Genomic DNA, 23,062 nt, shown 5'->3' with positions numbered 1-23,062 from the left:
TTACCTAAACATTGTGCTCAGTATTCTTTAGCTGTTGGCCGAATTTACATTAGGTATTACATTCTGATGCTCTTACAAAGAAGTTACAAAGTAAGGGAAAGTAAGCTTCGCTCAATAATTTTTTTCATTAATCTCAATCATCATTGGTCCGTTTGCTGTGTTGTTATGAGTAAAACTATGCTGTTAAGAAAATAAACAATGCTGTTATGAGAAACTTTTCAATAAAAAAATAAAAAAAACTGAACTGAAACTGCTACATTATAAAACGGTCGTGGGTAAAATAGACCATTTCAGCACCTAACCTTTTACAAATGGAGCTCTGGTAGTATGCATCTAATGTTAAAGTTGTAGCCAAATATAGAATAATAATGAGTTAAATAAATTGTGTCTTTGAGTGCACTGATATAAATTACTGATTTCTCTACGAAATCAAACTTGAAGTACCACTTATTGTCAGCTATACAATACTCACTTCAATTCTCACAGACTCAAAAGCAAACAGAGAAAATATAGTTTAATACTGCACTGCAATCTATGAGTGGCTCACTCAAGTAAGATCTTCTTTAGTAAATAAAATCGTTTACATGTACATCATTTTTGAACATGTATTGGATCTACATAACAGTATCTAAAAGTCAAATTAATGTATTGTAGTTAATAGATCTTAAGACAGTACTACTGTAAAATCTAAAGTTTGTTTCCACATCTAGTTCATGTCTGGTGACACTGAGCGCTAGTGTCGACAACATTTTGTTTCTATTATTTTACTTTTGATTTTATGATTTGAGCATTCTGGTTATATGACTAGGGGACGAGCTATGTATTTTTTAATTGATCGTTTTATTTGGTTAACCGACGTTTTAAATAACTGAAATAACATTAGACGGAAATAACATTTAAATTGTCTTCAGCTAATACAAAGGGATGATCAAATATACTAAGGGAGTACTGTATGTTTAATCTATGGTTAAGGGTAGCTAATTCATTTGTTATAATTAACTGATACCATAGTTAAACATACACCCTTAGTAGATTTGTCATCCTTATGGATCAGCTGAAGCCAATTTTATTGTTATATGATCAAGTTTTTGTTGCAATTAGTTTCTTGTTATTTCAGCTATTAAAAAAAACTTGTTTAACCAAATAAAACAATCTAATCATAAACAATAACTTAACCCCTAGTTTAATAACCAAAGCAAAAAATATCAAATCATTCCTAGAATAAAATAAACAAAATTTCATTGACACTAGGGCCCAGGTGTCACAAACTTGAAGTAGACACAAAATAAGAGTTAAGCATTTTTCCAATGGGCTGAGAAGTCTACTTGTGTGCTGTTGCCCTTGAAAAATTCCTGGTAACCAAATTTAGCATGGATCTAAAAAAAATATATTTACAATATCTAGACTATAATTTTGCTTCAGTATAGTAATTTTATCACCAGTATTAATCTTCTGACAAATATTTTCAACTTTTCAACATTATTTTTCTCTTCTGTGACATTTTTCTCACCAATACTTGCACCACATCTTCCCTCCCATACCACTTCTCATAAAATCTTTCCTAAAATAACTTCAAATAATAAAACAACACAGGAATGAAAACAAAAACTTTTTCAATATTGTATATTTTTCCTTTGACAGTATTCTACAAAGATAAAACAAAACAACGAGTTTTGTAAAATGAAACTAAATTAGGTAATAACAATTTACAAAGAAATAAATATACATCAAACTTTCCCCAGCCAATCGGGGTGAAAATATGAATTAACTAGAGCACTCGCTTTTGCCACGTGGGCCTGTTTAAACTAGATACACAATGCTATACAATATTGTGCGTAAATGTAAAAGGTGTACACACACAACTGGTTAAATACAAGGTGTGCATAAACATAATTTAGTATCAGGCAAAAGTAAATATTGTAAATAAGCATGTTGAACAACGATTCTAAATTGAATTATATAAAAGTCTTGTTTTCCGGTTTTTAAATATTAGGTTTTAACTATATAAAATGCGATATTGTAATTCAAGTTCTAAAAAATATTTTATCAAGATAAATAAATGTCATTATTGATGGGAAATGGTAAAATATGAAAATTCAAATTAAATTATGGAAATAATAAATTATTAAAACAACATTGTAGTTGTTTTTCTTAAAACTCAAGCAAAATAATGCTAAAATAAAATTATCAGTATAAAAATTAATTGTTCAACAAATATTTGTTAACTTTTGGAACCTAAAAACCTACATATGAAATAATTTATACCGATTTCAACAGCACACCTTGTATAAATATCCTTAAAGATCAAATAATTTTGGTCTATGCCATAAATTGCCTCAATTTATTTGGCATCTAGCAGTCTTCACTGGGACAAATTTGAGAATCCAAAATATACAATATTCTTACAAGACTCAGTACCAAAAATATAGCATATCTGAAGCTAAACCTTGGAATGTAAATATGGAATCATCTTTCTACAGTACATCTATAAACGTAAAGGATTCCCTAACTAAAAAAATTATTAATCCTATTTGAGATTTATACTTGATAAATGACAAATCATTAATGATCCAAGAAATCGAAGGAAATGTGCAACACTGTGAGATCATAAGACATAAATTAAAATTTGTCTTAAGCATTTATATACGAGATGTAACTAAATTAACAAGTTTGTTTGCGATTGTTGCTTCTAGTCTTACCTCATAGCAATATGGAATGAGTTGGTCAATCACATTTCAACGTCTACAAACTAAAATAACTAAACTACAAAAATAATAAAACTTATCAAAATGTCTTTTCAACACTAAAACCAAACAGTTGACTCAAATGACTTTGGTCACATTTCGGTAACGTTAAATATAAATTTTTAAAAGATTTTTACAATATGTACACCTACTTTGTTCATATTATATTACAAAACGTATATTTAATATATCAGTCTAGGTGGTATAGATCCAATAAACTATTTACATGAACTTATATAAATAAAAATCACCAACGATAATGAAAAAAAAACTAAACCTTTCTACACAAAGGTAAATAACTCCTACTGAAGAAAACGTTCTTCAGTCTGAACTGAATAACAGCTATTCAAAATCATACAGGAGTGGTGTGAATATTTGCTATTCACAATATTCTCGATGAAGTGGATATCGTTTATTCACTTTTTTAATTGTACGTAAATAGTTTTTCATCATCATTTTGAATTCAGTTTGACTTTTCTAAGAATCAGCAATAGCGGAAAAACGAATATTATTACAACAAAATAATATATTTAAAAATCAATTTGACATTCTAAGTAATAAATTTAAAATGTTGAGGGGATTAAACCCTTATTAAATTATATATTAAATATTATTGCTGATGAAGAAGTTATAAATATTATTGCAAAGCTTCATATATAGTTTACAAAATTCATGCTAAAGTTAATTTAGTTAATGTATGGATGTTTAACCAATTTCTTTCTCATGAAATCTATAGTCAAACACAATTGAAAGCTAAATAAGAAATTGTACAATATTCGTACATTTAATTTATAGTTTTATAGACATAAATCTATAAGCATTAAGTAAAAAACAAGCAATCACTTTGTGGGTTAGAGATATTTTTATCTCTAAATAAAATCTGGTGTAAAACCCTTTCACCCAATCCTAAAATCTCGAAAGAGGTTTACGTCTGAAGACTTCTATCATCATCCCACAAGACTATTATTACCTCTAAGAGATCCATTTTCTTGTAGAGATGTTATAAGAGAACATATATAATTTAATATATAATTATTTAATGACTTTGTGTTTATCAAGTCATATTTCAAGATCGGGTGAAATGTTTGAACATCTCTCAAGCTACGCTTTGTGTTCTTTACGAGACGATGGATACAACACTAGGCCGCTCCGCCTTGGTGCTGGCCAAACTGACTATGTGAGGTTGTTGGTTTTCTGCGTGGATGTCGTTTCCTTCGTTCTTCGTGATGGGCATGTCGTAGTATTGTCCCACCGAGCCGGCCCCTGTGTTTCCATACAGGCTGCTATATGCCAGAGCTGAATGGTTCAGCACTGAAGTTCCCGTGCGGCATTCTTGATTGTAACTCTCTGTGGAAAAACAGTTAAGTAGGAAAAAGAAACTTGAATACCATTTATTTGTATACTATATTAAATATGAGGGTTTGAACAAATAAGGCCTGTTTCACATCTACCCGGCTGCCGGGTGCCGGGTGTCGTTTAACCGGCAATGGGGTGAAGAAGTATATGGCACCGTTCACACATGCACGGCATGTGTCGTGACCGGTTAATCACTTGCCCGGCTGCCGGGTACTAGTCGAGGGATGCCGGGTGCCCCCTCGGCGAAGGCCGGCTGCCGGTGCCGGGTAAACAAGCCGGCTACTACAGTGGGTATAGCGGCCCAATGTGACTGTTCACATACAACCGGCACCTGCTGCTGTCGGGTGCACCAAGAGTACTTTTAGTTCAGTTCTTTGTAGTTAATGTGTATTAATTTTGGGTATTTGTTCGCAAAATTTTGGTCATGGCCATGAATAGACCATGAACTACTTATTAATTTAGTTCAAGAGCAGAATTATTTGAATTAAATAGAATTTTTACTCAATTTATTTTTTGATTTTTTGATTTTATTTTATTACATAATATTGAATTAAATTTTACTCAAATTCAAACTGAACCAAATGAAAAAAAAATCAAATATAAATACAATTGCAATAAAGTTATTTCAAAGTACCTAACATTACAATTGCTCTATTACGTTCTATTTCCATCCCTACGACACACAAGTTTCACAAGCTTTTGAGTACAACTGCCGGAGTGCCGGTGTCGGCGTAATGTGAAAGGTGCACTCGTGCCGGTGCCGGCTAGAAGTCGGGTTAACGGCATGCCGGGTAGAAGCCGGGTAGGTGTGAAACGAGCCTAAGGTCCATCACTGTCGATGCACTTTAGTTGTGGTTGATGGTTGATGAGTTAGACCGCAGAAAAAAATCACAGAACATGAATTTTCGACAGTGTAGAATTTCCTTCTCATAATTTTGGCTATGACAAGTCTAATCATTACAGAGGAGTGGGAACCGGCAAGAATATTAGTGGATAAAATAAAGTAAAGTACACAGTTATTTCAGACTGGAACTAGCTTACTTGATCGTAATATGAGCTTGAAGACCTTAATTTACAGATGTACGTTTTTATGTTGAGTATAGGAACCGGATGACTGAATTCGTCCTTGTGCTTTGGTGAAAATCCCAAGAAATGCAAAACCCTTGTAGAATTGGATCCAAGTAATCCACAGAAATTAGCTTAGGTATCAGTTGTATGGAAATATATTTGAAAGTACTAGAAATGTAAATCCACAGATTCCTTTGTCTTACACATACTTTATAGACACCCTCTTTTCACTTTATGAATGTAAAAAAAAAAATTATTTTTAAATTGGATATGCCTCTAAAATGATTATAGATTCAAACCATCCTAACAGCACCATCCATCCATGATCCAACAACTTTTATCAGTCAATAGTTTTAATCCTAAGTCAACATCAAGGCTGTTCACTGGTCCAAGTCATTTAATTTATTCTCCAATTCAAATATATTGATTTAAGATTAGGATATAACAACAGCTTAGCCTCGCAAAGTTTAAAAAAACTTGACGAGACCCAGTTGATGCACAAAAGTAACAAACAAACTTTAACATTTGTCCCCTTAATTTAGAAAAAAAAAATCTTAATCTACTATTCTTAAGGCGGTTTGTGGCAGCACTTAAAACATAGTAATTGGCAGCATAAATACAAAACTCGAAAAGAAATATTTTTAAAAATTGTTTTATGGTGTACATTCTATTATTTTATATTTCCGTGTGGATTGTATTTTGTTGTCTTTGTTTTTCATGATTCATAGACCATGAGATCTGAGTTCAGTCTCTCCCCTTTATCAGATCTAAAGTTCTATTTTCCACCCATTACTTTCCATTGCTTCTCTTATGAGTGCTTCTTTGCACAGTGTGTCCCTCACCTGAGGTGGTAAAAGTAGCCTGGCAAAGTCAACTAATTATGTATGTCATACTTATCAACTGTAGTTATCATGTGCTGTCATTTTCATCGGATGGCAAGCCATGTATCTTCAGGTTGATTCTCCTACCGTACAGATCAAATTCAGCTAAATCGGTTTCTTCGATGTTTTTAGTCTTTACTACTTCAAGTTCTTATGTAAGGCTGTTGTTTTTATTCTGGAAGCCAATGACCTCCTCCATAAGCATGTCATATTTTTCATCTAGGGACTTTATGGATGTTTCGCTATCAAATTTATCCTTCATGTCCATCAGGGATGTTACTTTTTACATAATAGCCTTTTGTACTCCTTAGCTACTAACCTCAAAATCATCGTCCCAGTTGCATCTAGTTTCTCCTTCATCGCCCGAATCAGCTTTCGATGAGCTTTTCTTCGCCTTTCTACAACTCCAAGTCATTAGTTATTCATATTCACATTCAAAGTGAGCTTGGATTGGTGTATTTCAGAAATTTATTACCGTATGGCTCTGAAGTAGTAACTTTTCAATGAAATGGCGACCATACAAATTAGGTATTTTAAGCCAAGTATGAATGGAGATCAGGGCCGCGTTAAGGGTCAGTGGAGCCCTGGACAAACCCTAGAGCAACCCCCCCTTTTTCCTGGTGCTGGCGGGCAGTGCTGGGGGGCCCCGCTGGGTGCCCCCAAGCCACCGACGCCCCTGGGCATATGCCCAGTCTGCCCGTTTATAAAAGCTGGCCTGATTTGGAGATGAGTGTAGGATGAGTGGCGCGATCTTGAAGTCTTGTTAGTGACTAAGGCTGACTAATTCCTTAGACACAGCTGTTATTTAGCCCATACAGCCAATAAGGGCCCATACAGCTAACGGCAACTAAGGGACCAACAGTTTATAGGGGAATCCAAATTACATTTTTGCCTTGGTAAATACGAATTGGTCTAATTTTCAGGATAGTACTGCGGATAGTCATAGTACTCACTTGTGCAGACGTTAATCCACACCAGGGAGTATTGCATCCACAGTGCATGCCTATAACTATCTACAATACCTCCTAGTAGCTGGATTACAGGGACGCCACCATCCCAGTTATCTACAGTATATCTATGTACAGTAATGTACAGTATATCTATCAGAATAGCCTTTAAATACAATTTTTCTTGCTGAGTTTAGAATGGAAACCCAGAGTTTGCAATTGCTGTGAAATGCAGGAAAACAAATCCAAAACGTCGACATAACTAATTTATTATAGTGATTTCGATTTTTAATGTGTTGAATTACCTTCATGCTCCAACTTGACGCGTTGTTTTGGAGGTTCCGACGTCTTCATACTTCCTTTCGGTTTTCGTTTTCTGGTCTGAAACATTAAAATTATGTTAAAATATTAAATAAATAAAGTAAAAAGTATCATTACAATTTATTATCATAATACTTTGACTTGTATTTTCCACATTCAGGATTATTCAAAAAAGATTAATTTAACTAAAAAATTGCCCTAAATTTCTCTTTAAATTATTTGAAAATATAGCTTGGTATTATTTTTAAGAGGTTAAGTTTTCAAGCCTGCAGAATAGATGCTGCAAATTTTATACAGTTGAGTTTAACATAGTTTGTATTTGCTGAAGGCATTCTAATGATAACTTTACACACAGACAGTGACAAAACTTGATATTTAGAACCGTAATAATAATTAAAATAATCATGAATTAGTAAGAAACCACTTCAACAAAATTTATGAGCTGGATTGTCAAAATTCAAGTTATATCTGAATACAGATTGAGCTTAGGATACTTATATTGCTACTCTCTAAAAAAAGATTTCTTACTCGGAAACTTCTGGTTTTGGGCAACATGGCAGAACATTATCTTGAACAATTGAATTAGACATTTATGCATTAACACTTACTCTATTTAAATTCAAATACTTTAAAAAAGTAGGTCAATTGAAAACATCAAATGTATCACTCATTTGATTATTTAACCTATCACTACTACAACACAAAATCAGGAAAATTAACCATGAAAAGAACTTACACAATTCGCTATCCTGGTTTGCATGGAAAAATATGACAAATTAGCTTGTGTAGTATACATTAATTAAATAGTCAAACGATTAGTGTAGGATTGAAAGTTCAATTTAAAGGTAACCATTGTCTTTTTACAGTTTTCGTATTATTTCTCATTCTAAATGGTATTACGTTGACAATTTGACTTCTAAATGTTCAATTTTAGCAAATTTCACATAATTAGGGAATAACTGTAGGTCTCATGGTAAGACCTGGACCTAGGACCGACTTTATATATAGCCTATATATGTGTGTCTGTTAGAACAATAACTCAAAAAGAGCAAAAATTATCTGATTTTAATTCAATTTGGTATGAAACTTCATTTATTCAAACAAGTTCACGAACCAGCATAATCGGACCTTGGGGAACGGAGGTATATGGGGAGTTTTATAGGGTAAAAATTAGCTTTTCCCATTTTTTGCCCTGAAAACATGAAATTTTGCAATTATTTATCAACCATTTTGCAGAGCTTGAGAAAATAAATAACTTAGTATATTTAAGCATTGTTGTATGCTCAACGGTTAGAGAGAAAATTAGAAAAAGGTGTAAATTAAAAATTCTTGTGTTTTTTTGTGGAGAATAAATTAATTGTTGTAGTTTGCTTGTTAATGGGTGTATTTTGAATATTTGGCACATTTTAACATTTAAATTAAAACACACCTCATTATCTTTCCTGTAGTAGCAAACCTAAGTACTCTTTAAAATTAATGTTATTTAAATAGAACATATATCTGACAATTTTAAGGGGATATTTTAGTAGAAATCTAGACAGGTTGATGGAAATTAGACTGCAGATTTGCTGCGGCAGGGGTATTTTGTTGCTTCACGCTAAACTATAAATTTATAGGATCTCAGTTTTGCAATCGAGGACGTGGCGTTTTCCTGCCATTAGGAGATGAGTTTTATAATCTGTTTTCATCTAAAGATGGAGTAGATTAGCTCAGTGACAAGGAGAAAGGAACACAGATGGTAAACCTAAAAGATGAACACGGCTGCGGGAAATCTCAAATATAATTCTTTTTTAAATAGATTTAAAGCCAAAAATAAAATAACTTAAAAAAGTGGTATGCATATTTAATATTTGTATTCCCAATTGATATGGGGACGCCACCTAGGTGTGTATTTTAACCCAAACATGAGTGAAGGATGAGTGTAGAATGTTGTGCGATGATCTGTGTAGCTTTGTTACTGACTAAGATCAGCTGTTTCATTAGTCAGGACCAATTATCAAAAGTCCAATGACCAAGGACAGCTGGGTCCAGTTTCAAACCATTAAAAGCCAATATTTTTTCAGAGTGGAACCGGCGACCTTTTGATTATGAGGCGAGCACTGACAAAAGATGTTAGTAGTACATAATGCAACATTGAAAGAAAATTATTTTTGGGAGTTATTTAAAAATCATAATCCCAACCTCTGGCAATAATTTAGACAGAGCAGGAGCGGTATTGAATTTTAATCCAAAACCATATTTTTCTTTTACTAATATGATGCTAAATTCTAGACATTTTATCACTAATAATTCATTTAACACTTTAGAAATGTCGCTGGAATGGAAATCGGGCTATTATTGTCAAAGTTATATTTATTGCGAAGACAGAGACACATAAAGGCGCTATGATACTGAGACCAAGTAGCGATTGGGATAAAAATGGCCATGACAGTAAAGTAACCTTCAGACGTTCAACAACGCTTTAATATACTAAGTTATTTGATTTTTTGAGCTTTAAAAATGGTTTGAACAAACTAAGAAATTTTATATTTTGTGTGTAAAAATGGGAAATCTAAATTTTACCACAAAACCCAGTTTCCAAAGTCAGGTCATGCTGGTTCTCAAACTCGTTTGAATTAGCGTAGGTAGGATGTTTATACCAAATGTCATTGAAATCGGACAATTTTTATTCAACACAGACACTCTCTTACACAAACAGCCTCCACATAAACATCACCTACCTGTATACTATCCTTCTTCATAGTTAGAGGTCGGTTTACACCGTGCAGTTTGTAGTACAGACCGCAAGCATTACAAACAGGTTCACCCAAGGTGTTACGTCTCCAAAGTGATGTGGCGCTCGTGCTGCAGTTACTGCAAGTCAGTCCGACACGACGAGAGGCGGACTGTAACATAGAGAAACCGTCACAATAAACTAGGGACGAGTGAAAAATAATACGGGGACTGTGTGTAATTTGTGTGACTATGGGCAAGGGGGCAACAATGAGAATTACCCACGTGACTGTGAAATTACCCAGGAAGCCTATGAGAATACCCCAGAAGTAACTGTGATGATTCCACAGGGCAATATGTGGAATGGAAACATAAAGAGTCTAAAGTAACCAGGAGTAGAATATGATACCTCCAAATCATGACCTAAGAATGACTTGATACTGTAAGTAGAAATACCTAGCATCTCCATTGGTTTATAGGGCCCGATGGTAATTTTTAGCTGATTGAGCTAAATGACTATTTTTTTTTTATTTATAGAAATTAATTGTTGGTTTTAGGACCTAAAGGGTTATTGGAGTAAACTACTATTTTTTCTAGGTTTTATGTAAAATGGTATTTAGCAGCTTGTTTTGTAATTAGTTTTAAAATTCATTTGTTTAGATAGTCTCCTACACAACTATATTAAATCAAATTCTATTCAGTTTTACATAGGTCAAAATGTACAGAATCTTTATCTAATTTAAATGTTTCCTTATGTAATTTGCTTTCATGTCAAAAACCTTTAGAATAAAGTTTTTTTATATTTTTATTTTATTTTCATTCAGTTTTTAATAAAAGTACTGGTAGTTGGTTAGTAATGTGTCTCCCTCAAAATCATAGGCTATAAAAGTGTTAATTTCAAAATTACTTAATGGTTATAGTAATCTTTCAGTGAATAAGCCAGCAAACAAAGGGGAAATAAACGCATAGCATTTAGCAAAGAAAATAATTATTTGTATAACACTTTTTAAGAAAAAAAAAATAATAAATATGACAAGCAAAATTAAAATGATGCTATAAAAGTTTAAAAATCCAGAAAACTACGGTAAAACGTAAATATTTCCTATATGGGAAATTTGCATGCATTCATAAGAAACAGAACAAAAATTCAAGCCAATGTTAGAAAGTCATACAGTTGTTAGGAGAGGAATAGGATAAAGCAATCAACAATATTCAGTAGGTAGCTCAAGCAGGAGAGAAGGAATAAATACATCCAGAAAACAACTGAACAAAAACCAATCAAGTGTTAAAAAGCCATGTAGATGTTAGGAGGGGAAGAGTAAAGCAATAAAACAAAAGCGCATGCAGGAAAAAATCAAGCCAATGTTAGAAAGTCATGCAGATGTTAGGAAAGGAAAGGTAAAGCAACAACCAGAAGCTCATGCAGGAGAAGGAAACCATGAATGAACATACCAAGCGTCTGTTCCCCTTATCCTCCATCAGGAGGTTCGGATGAGGCCCTCGCGAATACATCTGACTCGAGTAGAAGGAGCCCTTGTAGATTTCACCAGGCGACGCCACTGCAACAGGCAACCATTACTGCTCCAACATCGGAAAATAGGGAAAAACGCACGGCTGGTGTTCTACAAGGGCTTTCCTTCTTGACCCAACATGCGCGGACATGCATCGAAAATTTGTGAGGACTTTTCCCGCACACCCCGCAAAATGACTCAACGATACCTTTGATTTTTGATACAACTAGACATTCCATCCCAAAAGTTGTCGCCAGGGTTTTTAATCAAAATGGACGTAGTTTGAGCCACTGACAGATTGTGAAATAAATTAGGTACTCGAGGTCAAATATGTAGACTTTTACCAATTTAAACTGATATGACTGATTGTGGCGCTAGCATCTTAAATCTCAATTCAGTTAGTAACAAAAATAAGGAATAGAATAAAAAAGTGGCTCATTGAACTATATACTTTTTGAATAAAAATTGGCTATTCCTATTGATGGGATGTCTACTTCAGTATCCAAAAGTCAATGGTACGCATTGATGAATCTTTTGGTGACAAGGACGAGATGTTGAAGACCGCTGCAAAGACCACACCAAAAAGATTCATGCAATGGTTTCGCTGAACCCTAAAGCTTGAACACCGCACCGAAGAGAAAGCCCTTTGCTTACCAGCCGGCGTGGTTGGCGCACCAGAGGACGGTTCATGCCGTTCATCTTGTGATAGAGTCCGCAGGCGTTACACAGGTAGTGTCCGGTGCCGTCGCGGCGCCACAGAGGAGTGGAGATGGCGCCGCAGTTGACACATTCTCTACCTTCACTGTAGTACTCGACGTCTTCAACTAGACAACATAGGTATATAGTACGCCTTGTATCAGCTCGCCTTGCCTTCATGCTGCTAGGAACACCATGAATAACACACCAACACATCAAAATGTTTTCCATTGATACACATTCAGAATTCTCCACATTTGTGGCATGTGAACCTTGAATAAAGTTATGGGTGGAGAAAATCAGACATAAGAACACCTGACAAATTTATATGTAAGTTTGTCTGACATCGTTCATACAAAGTCTGTTTTGGGGACACAGTTTTGAGGAAAACACCACCAAGTAAAATGATCACACCGTGATCAGCCATTGTGGGAGATTCTGTGATCTCTTTGGGCCAACTTTGACAGTGATCACAAGATATAATATAAAATTGGTCACATAAAACATACACAAATTTACACCCATCATCCATGGATGGAACAATGCCAATGACCCCTGTGTGGATGAACATCAGTGCAATTTATAGTGCAACCTTAAACAATATGACTCAGCCACAGATAGAGTGTAGACTAATCTGTGATAGAACTCAGAAATTTGATTGGTTCAGTTGATTGCAATAGTTGATGTTTACAGATTTATGGATTCACAATGTTCTAAGTCTATAAATAGCCTATAACTAATGCATTTATTTCCCCTAAATCTGTTTCAGCAGCAGTGGACCTCCAGACGTGGGTTGAGAAGGTTAGTTTGAGAGGATATTTTTATCAGTCTCTTTATCAGAAGCAGATAACAGTGTGTGTGCAGGATATGGCGGCCACTTTGGAACACCCTGTATGGCGTACAGCCACTCTGGGCAATAAATAACTCCGAATTAAACCTGAGCGTGCAGTAGAGGTGGGTGAAACTACAGCAAAACCAAGACAATCCTGCTAATATTATAGCAATAATTTACTTATCGTTAAGTTTCAAATTATCAGACTAACATTTGTCAAACGAAAACGACTACAACTGAGAAAATAACGTTTTTGCCCCTTCTCTTAAGAGCAATTTTCTGAAATTGTATGCTAAACTTGCTAAAAGTGTGAAGTGGTTTTTGAAATTGTTTAAACGTCTGGGAGATGTGTTACATTAACATTTTGGGTGGTTTGAAAAAAATCTAGATCAACAGAAAACAGGATTTGGATCTTCCAACAGTTGAAGGATGAGTTAGAAAACACTGTCTGAGCGAAATGTTGAGCAGGCAATGTTCTGAGTCATCCTGTGACAAAACAACAACAAAGACAAAGTTGTCATGTATGATAGGTGACTAGGCTTCTGTCTGGAGTGGACTTTGGAAACATTTGGAGGGTGTCTCATAATCATTATTGTAAGCGGTTGTTCTACATTTTGTGGTGTGCGTTATTTGCAATTTGTAAATTCATATTGTTATTATTACTAGGATAGACATATTAACTGGGGGTATTTCAACTAAAATATGAATGTCGCTGATGGGTTTTGTTATTTTAAGAGGTTGTCATTAATTTAGTTTAGTTGAAGAAACATTGTCTTATTTAATTTTTAGTTAGACGCAGAGATTGACATAACGAATGCTTGTAATCGTTATTTTGGTTGAATAAAAGGGTTATTGAGTTTGTTAATGGAAAACAACTGTTGAATGGATTGAGGTGTTATGCCTTGTGCAACTGAAAATACGAGCTGTTTAGTTTCTTAAGCCAGGACCTTAATAAGCCCAATTATTATGTACAGCTGGGACCCTTTTCGAACCATCAGAAGGTTTCTGACTTTTCTCAAAATCGAGCCGGCGACCTTTTGATTGCCAGGCTATCGCTACTGTACTACTGTAACTCTTCTGTATAGTTTATACTTGTAAGCATGTATAGGCCTACCAGTTATGCTTCACTTAAGTTCAATTTTGCAAACAGTAGCCTACAAAACAGATATTTTCCTACTTGGTTGATAAACATAACAATATCACCTAATATTCAATTTACTCAGCGCCATCGCGCAGTGCGCATGCGCGGCACGCAGTGAATGCCTGCGCGCGCAGCCCTGAAGACGCCCGTAACTCACGAAACGTCACCGATAGTACTCGCACGTCAATTATATTTAAGTAGGCAGTGATAACAATATCACCTGATGATAAGCGGTGTCATGCGCTATCGTATACCTTCGACCTCTTTATGCGCTATTGTCTTCAGCAGGAAGTATATGCGGGCGGACATGCCATAAGGCATGGGAACTTGGGTGCGCAAACGGCGTAACGCACGGGAAATGTTGCGTAGCGATTCGCAGTTATTGGTTTTGCTGTTGATAAGTGCTGTAGTGTGCATCAGGATCTGAGAGGTTATTTTAATGTTGGAAAACGTGTAGTTCTCTGGAAGATATAGGACTATCTACTTTGCATTTTGTAGGGCTTATTGGTGAGGGGGCGGGTTGAACATTACGTTATTGCATACTCAACTCAATTTAGTGACAATATATTTAAAAAATTGATTTATCATGGTTTACATGACCTACAGCTAAAGGTGGATTCCGAACCACCGAATCACTTTATTATCACGTAACCCAATTGGTGATTGACAGGACTTGAACTCAGCATTCAAGAACATAACACGTTTAGATTTTTAGGTCAACCCATACCCGATATTTGACTGGCTGTTGAGGTAAAGGAGACTAACCAATAAGGGTTCTTTTGATCCACATACTGGGAATTCTGAGCATTTTGCTATTGTTGGTAGTATTTCTGTCAGGATACCTCTCTGGTATGGATACAAACGACTTAGTTGTGGCTTTGGTCAAGCATTCAAATAAGTTATTTGCAATAGAATCGGGTTTTGACTAAGCAATCAAATCACGTCTCTTAAACATTTGATCAATTACATGGTACCAAGACTCACAGGACTACACAACAAGCGCAAAATTTGTTTAACATAATTACAAAGTTAGTTAAATCAAACAATTATTGCACCAGTACAACTGACCCTCAAGAATGCCGTATTCTCGACGTGTTTTCCTTCGTTGAGTTGAATATTCCCGAGTTTCCTGGAAGTTAACAGTTCGGCTCCTTAGAGACACCGACTCCGCGGCTAGTTCCTGGAAACTGACGCCGTCGCTGTCTTTGATTCATCCCACACCAAGCGTGTAATTGTATCATACCTACACAGGTGCTGCAAGTGCAGTGCTTCCCATGCCATGTGGGCGTGTTTATGTTTGTACATCAATAGAGATAAAGATATGTGGCATGTTAAACACTAAGATTTGCTGTAAAGATAAGTAGTGTAGATACAATTTGTGATCGGGATATCAATTAATTATGGTATCAGAGAGTCGTCTCAGTTAATAGATCGGGGTTTGGGTCGTTCTCTAAAACGCTAAAAAATGCCAATGGATGGAAATGAGAATAACTTTAAAAATCACTGTATAGAATGCAACTGGCTAGTATATGGTAACTTATATAACCAATACTCTTTTGAATGCCATCCCTTCTACAAGTTAAGTAGAAAAATTGGTAAACTATTACTCATGAATGTACTTAAGGGTTTCGTTTAATGTATTTCTGTTATTGTTATACAAAACCAATTTTTGAAGTAAGTCAAGTGTTTCTAACTAGAGCCCAAGAATATTGACTCGCGTTCTTGAAAATAAAAATTAGGATAAACCATTAGTCAATTCATAACTCTTCAAATAGTGGAGTTTCCTAATGGAAAGAGTAGGCTATTATGCAAAAACATAATGGACCACTTAAGTCTTACTAGAAAATAACATTCAACAAAAACGATTCAATCCAGTTATACTAAAATATCTGTAAAAATAAATTTACAATAATTCGATTAAACTACTCTCTGTGAGAAATTAGAAGTTCCAGAAATATATACAAAAATCCTATCAACCGCTTGGCTCTGGAGTTTCTTTTTGCACAGTATTAAGACATGACAGATTTGCCCCTAAGACTCCCTAAGGACTCAATGTAGTGAGAAAGGGCGTTATCTCCAAGTGACATGTTATCTCTTGTTGTCGCTCGCTTGTCAGATCTTATCAGCCTTATCAGCTGTTGCTGATATCAAATAAGGGTTGAGTCACGTGACTCCACAGCTGTTGTATCAACATGGATCTGTTGTTTGGCCAACAAAACCTTGAAAAAATATCTGGTAGGAAAATATTAAAAATATCAATTGACAAAAATTGTTAACGACGATTTCCAATGACCAGTCTTGGATGAAAAAATCTCAAAAATGTGGCTTGTCTTGCTTATAATAAATTAAATAAGTTTCAGAAGGCATCATAACCACTCCACGATCATTTATTTTATATCTGGCTCGAAACATGGACTGTTTTCTGTTTCACAATTAGATTAGATGGAATGTAATTACATCTCAGTGTCCACGATCGTTTAAAATTATAAGGATTGACTAAGGATTGATTAAGGATTGACGACGTAAGGTACGTAAACCTATTTTATACTGTCTTAAATCAATCCTGGAGGAAATGCTGAATAAAATTTAAAATTATACTTTAGTTTTGTTTTGAATGTGTAATAATGAATTCAATACCGGTATGTAAAGAACTAATATTCTTATTTGTTATACGGCGAATAAATGATTGTGAATTTTTCGGTGTTGGTCATGTCAAATGATAAAGCTTAATGTCTTCCATGCATCCTCCAATGAACTCCTGAAATTGTTTATTCTAGTTTCCATACAATCGAATTACTGTGTAGTTATTTTGACAAGGACCTGAGGAAATATGTTTTAGGGGTATGGTGAATACCTCTTCATTTAGTAGTTGGTAGGCCTACTAAATGAAAGATTTTCCGCGAGACTATTACGTTGAGGCATTTGACCAGTGTGCGGGATAAAAATAGAGTTTAACCTGAAGAAGCGGGACGTTTTTCGGGTTTCGCGAAACGTCGGCCTTGATTTCACGTACGATTGTACTTGACGTGTGTATGTGTTTGTGATTAACGAGTCCTGGATATCCCCAAAAAAGTGAGTGTTGTCCACAAAGTCCCCAAATAGACTAGTTTATCACGCATATGATCTCCCTACTACTTCAGCAACTGCACAAAACCATAAGGTCTGTTGGATTCTTATAGATCCAATAGAAATTTTAAACCGATCATAACTATTGTAGTACATTTTCTTGGAGGGAGGGGGGGGTTCAATATCTCTGATCTATACAAAAGTCACTTCATCCTAGTTGTGCAATCCAGTCGTACTCAAATTTCATAACATTACCATTACATTCCCGAGGTCAAAACCCTCAGTAGAATGGCCGCAGAACAACTAGTACAGCGCACTGTGCAAAGGTATTATTGAGGTGTGCACGCTGCACAGTGCACTATTGCACGCACGATCGTAAACCATTGTTGTATGTACAGGTCTGTTTGTTTCTATTGTAGAATGGCGTTGAACTCTCGGTGCAGCTGCAGACGATGCACCACTGACCTAGTCTTGAATGCAGCTTGCAGTTTGTCACTGAACACTTTGAAAATATCCCAGATTTCGTATTTGATCCCTTCAACCTACTGCAGTAAAATAAAATAATCGGCATTTCTGTCTTGTTATCGATATGGTTCTAAAATTGATTTTTAAGAATCTTATTGGGATTATGACAGAAAGGAGATCTTATTTAAGATAAAAATTCGACATTTTTTACCCAAAATAACCTTAGAAAAGAATTTTATCCCAAATACACATATCTCAATTACTTTCATTTCCCTCACTAGTTAATGAAATACTGTTACAGAGTTGATGTATCGATATGTTTATCTTTTAATTGTCAAATGTTTAGAAATATAATCATTTTGATAACGACATGAGCTTCACCCTAGGATATGAAGACACCTTACACATTTGAATTAAAATTTTACTTCATACTATAGCTAGCTTTTTTATCCTTGATAAATTACTTATCAAATCAAAGAATCACTGCTGGTTTCATGTTCTTTTAGATTACCAAGAAATAATCGATCAAGGGGAATTTTATCTGTTGGAGGATTAAATCCCAAACTTTCAATTGACCTCGAAGCCAGTTTTATTTTGTAATTAGTTTGAAATAAAAGTTTAAACAGAAAGTACGTAATCGTTTGACCATAAGTATGTACTGTATTGACATTTCAAAATGCTGTATTGAAACTAGTGTTCTATTTAAAAAAAAATAAATAAAAATAAAAAAAAATGGGAAAAACAAAAACCAACTTCTTCAGACTGTGTTCATATTTCAAGATTCAACGATTGGATTTAGTTTATAAAACTAAAACCATAATGAGTTAGCGAAAAAGTATTTTTTTTCGTGGGAAGAAAAGAGAACAGTTGTGTTCCACCGAGGACAGAATTTTTTTTACAACACCAAAAATAAAATCCGACATTAGTTCAAATAGTTGCGGGATAAAGTTTCTCATTGTGTAATATATACCAGTGGCTGGACAAACTCCCTGGGTACACCATTCATCACGTGATTGTGTGAGTGAGTGTGTGTGTGGGATTAGTCAGCAAGTTGGTGATAACGATCTCGATGTGTTCTTCCGTTCTAGATTCTCATATTCCAGGGACTCGCGACGAGTTGTAGAAAATGATAAGCAGAAAACGTGAACATCTTTGTACAATTACCTTTCCCCTTATTGCGGCTAGCGAGAAAAAAATAATAAAAGGGTTTGAAAATATGAAGAGACACACAACTGAGTTTTAAGGAGTCGTATACAAACATTTAATTTAATCACTTTTTTGATTTAATCACGCACTACTAAACTTTGGATGAGGTTATTTTCTGTTGTGACTAAAACCAATCATTTTTCTTCAGTAAAATCCAAAACTATGTGAAGAGTCAAGATACGAAGTTTTAAAAGCGTTTCAAAACTCCAATTTGGACTTCTGTTGATTGTTTAAAATTACTCTACCAATTATTTAATTAAGTTTATTGTAAAGTGGTTCACTTATGGGGGCTACTAAATAATAATGAATTTTAAGTTATATTACATAAAAGTTATATTGCAAAGGGCAGGCCTCCTCATTGTCTATAATGTGTATTTAATGGACGAAATGTTCCAAGCTCTCCCCATGTTTGTCATAAAATGAACTAATTTGAAAAGTTATTGGATGATTGCAAAGTTTTTAATGGCGCTGGGGAACGGGTTTGCCCACTTTAACTACATATAAATTGTGAAAAATAGTTCATCTAGCATTGGAGCTAAAAACAGAAATTTACCAAATTAGCTAACATAAAAAACAAGCCAGCAACTTATCGTTGGTGTGACAACAGATCGTGGTATCTACAAAAAAATGTTTGTATTTTTTGGGACAAAATTTGTTCCCACAATGTGTTTTTAGACACATTGATAGTCCCGTCAGTAAAACGTCAGACTATTGGAGCCCCCAAGGAGTCGGTTCAGGGAAGTACTGAGGGCTAGAGTCAGGGATAGGGAGGGGGGTTACTTGTGTACAAACAGCCTGTGATTAATATTGTGGCTGAAAACATGTGGTCAGTCTGACAACCCCCGTCCTCTCTGTCTCTCAACACTTTACCTCGTTCTAGCCTTGGTCTAAGATGAATATTATTGCCTCTACTTACGAGTTAACTAGATATCAAAGTAGTTTGAACAATAAGTCAGTGTCATCGATAAATTAGTTTATCAATTGTCTAGAAAAGTATGCTAATGTCAAAAATTACATGTTTCTCTTAAGTATTGTTATTTGAACTACTGACAGGCAATGACAGGCCACTGAAAACATATGACAGGCGAATGAAAACAACAGTAAACATTACATTTGGATTGGAGGGTAAGTTTCAATCATTTTTGCTTAGATCTTTTATTTCATTTTAAACTTGTAACGATTTTATCTACATATAGGCAAGATATATAATTCGCGGCATTATAAAGATCATCAAAAGTAATATGTACAAACATTTTGCAGCATTTAAAAACCTATCAAATTGAAGGTATCGGTTAAAAAAAAGAAGTTCAATTCAAATACGAAGATTCAAGCAATTTTTTTAAAGATGTCATCCATGTAATTGTTATGGATCTATGTTAAGAATATTTAATTTTCTGAGATTTCTGTTGGAGAAAGACAAGAGTAAACGATAGACTGCATAAAGATAAGTGAAATGCCATTAGTTATTTTAACAAAACATACGTTGAAACCTTCGATAGCATCATATAATATGATGAAGTCACAATACATATGCTTTAAATATCGAAATGCTTACTGTTTAAATCAAATCTGAACTCACTATAGCTATTTATATTCTGCTTTTCTACGATGGCTAATTTTACGTGTGAAATATCAAAACTAAATAAAACGTGGTTGACATTTTCCTACAGTGTAGGAGGGCCTGATAAAATGACTTCCTCTTTCTTATCTATGTTCCGTTCTTATCAGCCTGGTCATGGGAACTCATTAAACGCTGTACAGTTACGTGACAACTTGGGTGCGAAAATTCAACAAAAATATTTTAAAACAAAATATGGAAATTTTATAAACTTAACTAAAAATTTGGAATATTGAAACACTTTAAAATCGACAGACAAAGCTTTTTGCATTCAGAAGTTATCTTAAGCGTGGTGAACGAGGGTGCTCCGTCCAGACAGGAATGTCAAAAGATGACAAATGACTTCAACAGCGGACCTTTCCAAAAACGGAGCGAGAGTGAGATTGGACTAAAGTTGAAGAGGTTTGACTGATAACCGCGCGTGCATTACTACTGTAGTAGAAAGCCCCGTTTACACTAGTGTCTAGTAGTAAGTTATGGTTTCATCTAGTGTATGTTGTACACCCTTACTTTGTCTAAGCATAACCTCTTAAACTATCTACTCGAGCTAGTGTTAAAATATGAAAGTGAGATTTGTAGGAAATAATTATACAACACGAACGGTGGTGAGAAGTGTTCTAAGGGAGACTACGTCAAAACTGGTAGTATTGAAGGTGTAACAAATTTGTGAAAGTTTAGGGATGAAAGTATTTCTATTTTCCAATTGCTGTATTGCAATGTGTATTACCTGTTTTAGAATGGAATAAATTACAAAAACTTAACCATTGCTATAAACTTAAAAGGTTTTAAGTTTGTAATAGTTAAATATAAAGAGCTTTGTTTTAACTAAAGTCATGACTACTTGTTGTTAAATAAAAAAAAAAAAAAAACACAACAAAAAAACAAGTACCTTAACAACCTGCGGACTACATAATATTAAGATATTCACTTTGGTAGAAAAACAAATCCTGAATAATTCTGCTGGTCTTTAATAAAGTACTATTTCCAATCAATTTGCAACACTATTACAGGGATGAAAGTAATAATGTTTTTAAATCACTATCACAATGTTTAGCTATTACCTGTTTTAAAATGGAATTAAATTATAAAAACTCTATCATTGCTATCAGTCTTATAAATCAAATAATGAATTGTTCTATTGGTCTTCAATAAAGTCCATGAACTTATCCATTTACTTACAATCACACAGTGACAGTATTATGACAGTATTATACAATCACAACACTATTTCAAGGAGACAAACCAAACACTCTTTTCTCCAAGTTACACCCATTGGTTTTCCTAGCGATCTTCAGCACACCCTTGTCGCCCCACAGGCTTCCCCAGGTGTTCACCACGAGCCAGTAAGGTCGTCCCTGGTCTTCACCCCAACCTACCACCTTCACAGGGTGTTGCCCCAATTGTCTTCCAGCAGTGTAAGAATACACTCCGGACTTGTAAACCATCAAGTCTTCATAGACGTCCATCACCGCCGCCACAGGGCCTTTGGAAATGATCTCGCTCATGATCACATCACTGTTGTTGGCGATGGAGTACGCCCCAGTGGCTTGATGGAGGTCTTGGAAGGGTCTCTTAGGGTAGGGAGGTCTACAGTAACCTCGGCACCTCGGGTTGTAAGCTCTGACCTCGGGGCAACTCATGAGTCCTTGGATCTTCGGGCAGCCGTAGAGTTCGTAAGGATGGCATTTCTTGGAGGGCGCTCCACTTCGCGCCAGAAATGCGAGAGCTTCGGAGACGTACCCGCCGAAACAGTTCACCCCGCAAAGTCTACAGCAAGACAACACGTTTTGCGCGGAAACTTCTACATTGCTCACTTTCGATATACACATACGATCACTGAAGACACCCGTAGCTACTAAAGCCCAAGCTGAAGCGCAATTGCCTTGTTCCTTGACTCTTCCCACAGATCTGCACCGTTTCCAAGACTGCCTGCCGTCAAAGTCATCCGGTAGACGTTTCTTCACATCGACAATCTGAAGTGGGAGTTTTTCCTCTCGATTAGGGAGAGCGCTCAGTAGATTCTTGACGTAGGAATGTTCATGGAAGTTCGGTCCGGCTGTCCAAGCATCTTGGATCTCATTTATCATTTGGATAAACTCATCACTGCGGATGTTGCTCTCGAGGCAGTGAAGTAATGGAAATATTGCTGCGAGAAACACGACACTTGGCACCATGGTTCAATCACTCACACTAACTGACAATTGTGATAACTGTAATCTAGATTGTTGTGAAATGTTGTAATACTAGGGAGATAACTGATTTAGTCAAGTACCTTTGGGATTTACCTGATTTCAATACCATTTATCTAATTTGACATCGAGTTTCATAAAGTGTTGGATTTTCTATCGTATTGTCAAGTGTCCTACAGGTGTCTAACTAAAATAAAACTACGTATTTATTGTTCACTTATTGCAGAATAACTGTTAACACGTTACTTAACGTACTCCATAAATATATTTTTAATAAAACATTTTCCTTTTTCAAGTTTCCCTTTTGTA

At 35.2% G+C, this 23,062-nt stretch overlaps 2 protein-coding genes across 3 annotated transcripts in view; both read right to left on the bottom strand.

Annotated features, from left to right (window-relative positions):
• Positions 1 to 3,430: 3,430 nt before the first annotated feature.
• Positions 3,431 to 23,062, bottom strand: part of LOC128993383 (transcription factor GATA-4-like) — an 80,561-nt gene continuing 60,929 nt past the window's right edge. The window contains exons 6-9 of one of the 2 annotated variants that reach the window (XM_054417255.1): positions 12,195 to 12,364; positions 10,038 to 10,202; positions 7,302 to 7,377; positions 3,431 to 4,091 (exon numbers count right to left, since the gene is read on the bottom strand). In XM_054417255.1, the coding sequence (XP_054273230.1) occupies positions 3,862 to 4,091; positions 7,302 to 7,377; positions 10,038 to 10,202; positions 12,195 to 12,364 (641 nt within the window). In that variant the 3' untranslated portion in view covers positions 3,431 to 3,861. Of the gene's footprint in view, positions 4,092 to 7,301; positions 7,378 to 10,037; positions 10,203 to 11,481; positions 11,589 to 12,194; positions 12,365 to 23,062 lie in introns of both variants that reach the window. The other variant, XM_054417256.1, reaches the window with a different exon arrangement.
• LOC128993391 (cathepsin B-like) lies at positions 21,768 to 22,757 on the bottom strand. The gene has a single exon (XM_054417269.1). The coding sequence runs from the start codon at positions 22,736 to 22,738 to the stop codon at positions 21,794 to 21,796; it is 945 nt and encodes a 314-aa protein (XP_054273244.1). The 5' UTR covers positions 22,739 to 22,757; the 3' UTR covers positions 21,768 to 21,793.

This window comes from Macrosteles quadrilineatus, unplaced genomic scaffold (assembly GCF_028750875.1).
Source record: "Macrosteles quadrilineatus isolate MER2022 unplaced genomic scaffold, UCM_ALF_1.0 Scaffold_4__1_contigs__length_99947679, whole genome shotgun sequence".
In the NCBI taxonomy this organism is placed as follows: domain Eukaryota; kingdom Metazoa; phylum Arthropoda; class Insecta; order Hemiptera; family Cicadellidae; genus Macrosteles; species Macrosteles quadrilineatus.
The sequence above is the reverse complement of the archived record's forward strand: the minus strand, read 5'-3'. Positions and strand labels throughout refer to the sequence as shown.